The 7,489-nt window shown below is 36.7% G+C and overlaps 1 protein-coding gene across 1 annotated transcript; it reads right to left on the bottom strand.

Annotated features, from left to right (window-relative positions):
• Positions 1 to 6,248: 6,248 nt before the first annotated feature.
• Positions 6,249 to 6,854, bottom strand: RAB9B (RAB9B, member RAS oncogene family; the record flags this gene model as incomplete). Its single annotated transcript, XM_079764749.1, has 1 exon — positions 6,249 to 6,854. The coding sequence occupies one exon, from the start codon at positions 6,852 to 6,854 to the stop codon at positions 6,249 to 6,251; it is 606 nt and encodes a 201-aa protein (XP_079620875.1).
• Positions 6,855 to 7,489: the final 635 nt, after the last annotated feature.

Genomic DNA, 7,489 nt, shown 5'->3' on the forward strand with positions numbered 1-7,489 from the left:
AAGATTAATATTAGGGATGTTCACCACAGTTTTATTTTATAAAAAGGAGACCATTGGAAAAGAAATGTCTAGCAATAACTCTTTGATTACATATAAATTTTTCAATAGAATATTATGCAAGCATTAAATATAATTCCTAGAAGAATATATGATGACAGATAAAAGTCCTATATTATTAAGTGAAAAGATTAATGTCAGTGTGTGCAATATGATATAAATTTTGTTATGTAAATATAAAAAATACACATTAAAAAGTAATATAAAATTTGGCTACCTCAGGATAATAGAGTTACAGATGACTTTTATTTTCTCTATCTTGCTTTTCTGTTTCTTTTGTTCCTCATTTTTTTTTTTTACCGTGTGTGTATAACTTTTGTAATCAGAAAAAAATAAAGACAAAGTTTTAAAGTATTTACAGGTGACACAGTTTTCCTGTTGGAAAAAAATAGAAAAATAGATGATTCAAATGTTATACCAACACTTTTTCATCTATCAGCAGATTCTATATTGAGCAACATGTTAAGGAACACACCCTTGGATGTGTTGTTTCTAAGGCAGCCAAGAAAAGTGAAGGAGAAATGAGAAGAGATAAACTGATCTCTTATTTCCTCACAAATGCACCACATGGTTTGTATTTTTACTCTAATCAGTATACCTAATGTTGAATTCAGAGCTATTTCTTTCATTAAAGCAACATTTCTCAATTCCTTTTTATCAATCAGTTTAAGTAGAGAAAGTGCAGTTTGACATGTTTGGCTAAAATTCAGGAGTGATATAGCGAGACTTATTACACATTTACCCATAATTCATAGAGCATAAAAGGAATTGACAGCTGGCTAAAAAGTATACATACTTGCACTTACAAAACCCACCATTTAAAAAGGCACTTAAATATGGCTGAACCAAAATTCTTCATGTTGCCTTGGAGAAGACAAAGAAATTTGCAAAGACACACAGTTCACTGCAGTAGTTTTAATATGACTAAAGGTGACAATTCCTTCACATCTTAAACTGTTAAGACATTTATTCTCACTGGGAAAGCACTAAGTAACCCTTCACCCCTCAAAAACAAAACAAAACCTCATACAAACATTACCACCTCCTCTACCAAAATAAAAGGCAGATCCTTGCTTAAAAGTTTTTATAAACACATAAATAAGGGGATATTTAATACCCTTTCTTTAAATATGCCTAGTTTCTATTATTATCCTTTTCTTTTATTAAAGAGAAAGGAATAAAGAATGAGGGCTTTATTTGTGATGGTAACTTGAGGAAATTAAAGACAGAAGAAAGGTAACTCTGTGAGGTGATGGCTATGTTAATTAGCTTGATTGTGAATTATTTCACAGTATTTACATATATCAAATCATCAAGTTGAACACCTTAAATAAATTCAGTTTTATTTGTCAATTATACCTCAATAAAGGCAAAAGGAAGAAAGAGACCAATCTGGAAAAACTCATGCATATATGTTAACATTTTATCAAAAGGTATATCACAATTTATCTGCCCTATAATCAAGATTAAGAGAAGCACTCTACTGTAATAAATCCTACATCTCTATAGCAAAAAGAGAAAAAAGTGAAATTATTACCTGGATCACTGGAGTAAAAAAAAAAATTGTTGCAGTTAAAACTACTGCAAGTAGTTAAAATGGAAGTAGAGATGCTCATACCAACTCCTATACTGAAATTACTGAAATTGAAAATTTAAATTACAGAATTGAAGGAAAACCATCTATTCCTCACCCTCCAGTTTCTGGAAGGATCATAGGCAAACTATTTCCAAAAAAATGAGGATCTATTCTATTTCTTAAGACAGTGGTCTGCAAACTGCGGCTCGTGAGCCACATCGGGCTCTTTGGCCCCTTGAGTGTGGCTCTTCCACAAAATACCACGGCCTGGGCGAGTCTATTTTGAAGAAGTGGCGTTAGAAGAAATTTAAGTTTAAAAAATTTGGCTCTCAAAAGAAATTTCAATCGTTGTACTGTTGATATTTGGCTCTGTTGACTAATGAGTTTACCGACCACTGTCTTAAGACATCAAGAGAAGGAGATTTCCCACTGGGCTATCAATCAGGCAGAAAAATAGCAAAGATAGAAAGCTAGTTTTCTGATTTTAAAATATCAGTTTGGAATGAGCAAATCCTTTTTTAAGAGGCTTATAACTATATGATCTTCTATAGATTAAAAGTTACATCATTATCCTATCTAATAAAGAGGAAATATGCCAATTTAAAATCATGCCGTGACAAAGATGGTGGCGCCCATAGCCACAAGATGGTGGTGCCCAGTTCCCTCAGCCCCGCCAGAGTCCCACAGTCCTTTCAGCCTAGGGGTGGGGGGATGGGGTACAGGGAGGGTGGCAGGTGCATGGCACAGCTGGACCTGCCCTCAGCCCCCCAGCTGCCCAGGGCCGGTCCGAGGTGCAGGCAAACCTCGGATGGCAGCTTCCCAGCCGCCCAGGGCCACCCAAGGCTCAGGTAACCAGGGCCAGCTGAGGCTTGTGCTGCTGGCAGTGGTAGCAGCAGAGGTGTGATGGGGGCGTCACCTTTCCCTGATTGCCAGGTTGCCTCCCGCCCCTGAGGGCTCCCAGACTGTGAGAGGGGGCAGGCCGGGCTGAGGGACACCCCCTCCAGTGCATGAATTTTCATGCACCAGGCCTCTAATAATCTAATAAAAAAGATTTCAGGTGCTTTATTTGAAGCAGAGTCTGATAATCTGTAAAATAATTATTCTCAGAGATAAAAACACTACAGGTGGCAAAAAAAAAATCTGTTCCCACAGGCAAAAGTAGAACAAGGAGAAAAGACGGCTAAAGCTGAGACAGATGGAATAAATAAAATGAAATTATGTGCTGTGGAGGTACTTGAGTCCATAATTTTAAAGTTGCCACCATATACATTCAAACCAGTTGATGCTGATCTTTAAATTCCAATATATGGAAACAAGAGAGCAGAATAGTTAACAAAATTATCCTGTTTTCTGATTTATTTCACCTATATTTTCATGTTTCCTAAAATCTGGACAGTATACCAGTCAAGAAAATAAAAGGAATATGTATGTTCTGTTTATATTCTGTGGTTCTTTAGCATTTGGTTTAAATTATAATGAAGACATAAAGTGGAGAGTCAAGATCCAACTTCCAGTCCCAACACTCTTCATGCATTAAAAAGTGGCATAAAATAAAAGGAACTTCCCCACCTTAATATTTTTAGTTTATTTTCCAATCAATAGAAGAGTATCTGTATGATTACTACGTAGTAGCTGCTTGGAGTACCACGTGAAAAAATGATCCAGAGGCCACATGCAATGCAGCCTGAAAGAGTGACTTGATTAATAAGTACTGTCTGTCACACTCACTAGTCACTCAAAAAGAGAAAAAGGAAAGAAGCACAAGCATTGTATACAGGTTATTCAAAAAGCACTTTTTATTTACTTTAACACAGATGACTTTTTACAGTTGAAACAAAAGATCTGATACACAATTTTGAGTTTTTAGCAGCACCTGCAACAAGAGGATTGTGGAATACCTCAGGATAAAGTAGAGATGGCTGAGGCAGGCACAAATTAACCTGAAATTTATCAATCCACTGAAGACATATGGAATCTGAGGCCCCCTGATATTAGCCCAATACATGAAAATACAAAATAAATATTCTGTATGACATTCTAATGAACCATTGAAAAACAGTATAGTTTCAATTAGAAATAGCTTATTCAAAAACTTAGTGTTCATGAAAAAAACTACTGAAAATACTGCACTGCACATTCTAGGTACACAATTTCTAAGCCTATATGAACAGTTCCCAGGACTCACAGATCTCAGCTTTTGGTGTTTTTAAATCTTATTCAAATTATACATCAACACCTCACTGAGTATTGCTCACTAAAATGCCACTGTTTTTTGTCACTTTATGTTAAATGCTTTTTAAACATATTGTGTAGTGATTTGGCAGAAAAAAAGTTGGCATGGCTAAGAGGAAAGGGGCTTTAGCTAACTTGCCAATAAAATTAACACTTGTGTTGAATGGACAGGAGACCTATGAATGGGATATCCACGCAATTTTTTTTTTTTACTTAAATGACCACATGCCATTCTGATAGAGACAAGTACTTTTGTGAGTGAATGGAGGTCTTTATGAAGGCCTGAGATCTACAAATAGAAACTATTTTAAGCAGAGTGCAAGTAGAAAGAGAAGGCCCCAGGTCTCATGCACTTTAAAACAGTTAGCATTTAACAGTTCTGACGTACAGATTTTCACCCTAACATGATTGTAGCAAAATGATCATAGAATTTGGAAACCAGTGTGGCTGGCTATAGGCATAGGCAGGATAGGGACCAATTCTTATGAGCTACAGGGTCCCAGTTCTGTCTTTGACTTCTGGCATAACAGTTAGTTTGCTAATGGGGTCAGGACTACATTGGAAATATTGAGTATAACTGGGTTGAAATGACATCTTCAATTTGTCTAGGTGGCCAAAAAGTCCCAGAGCTCTTAAAGCACATAAGGTCTTATGTGTAAGGCTGATTCCATATGTGACTACAATGGAGAGTTCTAAGCTGTATTCTTGTGAAAGCTCCCACCCTCTCCTTGGCCCATGTCTCTTTTGGGGGTCATTTATAACTGTTCCTCACTAACTTGGGTTACTATTTTTATCATAGATGTTTAAAAAGTACAGATAAAAAGCTATGCAGGACAAACAAGTCAACCAACAAGAACCAGAATGCATATAGATAGCTGGCAGTCATAGTAATCAAATTTTGACAACCACTTTTGTATTTTAATATCTTATCTTTAGGACATTTATATCTGGGCACACAATGTTTACTCAGATTTCAAGAATTTTTCCTGCCATATTACAAAAGCAAAAGATAGAGCTATGTAGTTACTGTTAAGTGCTGATCCCAGAATAGTTTGAGCATTTTAAAAGTCCCTCTCCATAGTCTTAGCTATTGTCTTAAGATACATCTAATTATAACATGGCACTGAAATGTAGTTTGTAGCTTATAGATTTATAGAACTTAGAGCTGGAAGGAACCTGAAAAGAAACATTCATCCAGTACAGAAGTCCTTTTAATGGTATTTTAATAGATGGTCATCCAGCATCTACTTGAATATTTTTACTGGAAAGTTTACTATTAAGGCAGTCCATTCCACTGTTGGACAATTCTAATTATGAGAAATTAATTCTAATGCTGGGTTAAAGTCTGCTCTCTTGTCACTTTTAATATCCTAGTTTGGCCAGCTGAACATACAGTACAACATATAAAAAACAAAAACAAAACACCCAGTTTCTTCTTATACAATAAATATTGGAGTTAAGGAACCTTGTGAGAAAAGCCCATTATCCCCCACTCTTTTCTGAAGGCTTCTCTGAGAGCACAGCATGATGGACCAAATGACCATCTAAATTATGAGCAGAGAGCACTGCATCCAAAGCCATATACTAAGCAGCATCGCTAAATTGATAAGAGGTTGTCAGAGAAGAAACATCCCTAGGCAGCAAAAGTAGACTTATGAAGTAAAAGCAGACCAACCATTTATTTGCAAGGGTGGTTGGCATATTTAAGCATAATACATTCTCTAGTACCCTGTTACTTCAAACACAAGGAGTATAATCAATTTCCAGTGTCATCAGTGTATCTCTTATTGAGATGGTATATTTTGAAAAGCTCAGATGGCAGCAAAGCATACATAAAGGTTTAAACAAGGCAGTATACATCATTATACTTTTGTATTCCTAATCATTACAATGTCTTTATAATTCAAGCTTAGGAAATCCTTGTTTGCATTATTATTTTATTGTAATAAAGCTCAGAGTATTATTTTCCCCCTTTGGCAGACATATCAGAAACTGCTTGGCAAGAGTTGGTGGTGACATTTGTTAGCTGATTAATGGAACACTTTAAGGAATAGCTATAACTCTTTAATTCCTTCATGCAGCTGGGTTCTAAGTTTAAACTGTGATTTGAAGAAAATACTTAAATCTCTCAGGACTAAAGTTTTCTGAAATGTCCTGATGCACACAAGAAGGAAATAGCATAAATCACGCAAAATACACTTGGCTTGATAAAGCACTTTTTAAAAAGTTGCTCTACAACTTCAGCGTGAAAGGCTCTAATTAACAATTACAACCTTATCTGTTACCCTTTCTTTTTTGTGTGTGCACAGTTTTAGAGGGGCACAGTTATTCTTACACTATCGACTGACCAATTTGGGGTACACCTTTAAAAGGCTTCTTACTTTTAACAACATGAAGATCCTGCTTTGGAACCACTGTTCAAGTCAATAGTGTGACCTAACATGCAATGCTCCAACTGTTCCTCTACAGCCAACACCTGCCTGACAGCTTCTTCAAAGGCCACTGTCACATTAGTATCATCTTTGGCACTTGTCTCTAGATAAGGGTAATCTCCATTCTCTATGCACCAGGCTTGTGCCTCCTCAGTAGTCACTTGCCTATCCTCTTTGTCTACCTTGTTACCCAGAACTACAAAGGGGAAGTGCTCAGGGTCTTTCACATCTGCATAGTAGATGAATTCTTTCTGCCAGTTACCAAGGTTCTCAAAGCTCTGTCGGTCATCCACACTGAAGGTCAAGAGGCAGCAGTCTGCTCCCCTGTAGAAGGGTGTTCTAAGGCTCTTGAAACGTTCCTGCCCTGCAGTGTCCCAGATCTGGAGAGTTACAAAACGTCCATCTACCTCCAGATCTCGATTTAAGAACTCTACCCCTATGGTGTGAAAAGCCTGGGAGTCAAATTTATTCGTTACATAACGGTTCATAAGCGAGCTTTTCCCAACTCCACCATCACCCAAGAGAATGACCTTTAAGAGCAGGGATTTACCACTCATTGTTGCAGCACCAGATGGGGAAGAGTTTCTAACCAAGATAACCTGAAAATAAAATAAAAAATAAGAGGGAAGACAGTTAAACTTGAAATGGAAATCAACTTCATAATAAATTTCTCTGAATTATGGAGCCTTCTAATTTAGCTTCTCTAAATTCATGCTCATTAACTGATATAGTATAGCAGAAGGAATAAAACTCTTTTTGCATGAGGGAGAAAATAGGTCTTGCTAGTCTGAGATCTATTGTCTCTGCCAGGAATGGCTGAATGCCATGGGTAAGTGGACTAGCAAATGGTGCTGCAATTTGGTTCAGTTCTGACCCTGTTTTCTCTTAGATGAGAAAACCTAGAACAGGAATGCCACTCAAATGTGTAACCATATTAGCTTCAGATTTTGACAGTTCTAAACAGGCAAATAGTATGAAATTGAATTGGAGTTTGTAGTCTGTTCATGATGTACTGAGGAGAGAAGGCTGCATAAGTTAGAATTCTGTCAGTAGAGGTTTAGATTAGAATTAGACCAAACTTGGAAGAGAGAAAAAGGTCAAGTTTCTTCTGGCATTTGCCTCATTATACTTGCATTAATATGGATGCCCTCATAAGTAAAGGATCATCCATAATCTTTTCTTCATGGAACAA

This window comes from Cnephaeus nilssonii (genome assembly GCF_951640355.1).
Source record: "Cnephaeus nilssonii genome assembly, chromosome: X".
In the NCBI taxonomy this organism is placed as follows: Eukaryota; Metazoa; Chordata; class Mammalia; order Chiroptera; family Vespertilionidae; genus Cnephaeus; species Cnephaeus nilssonii.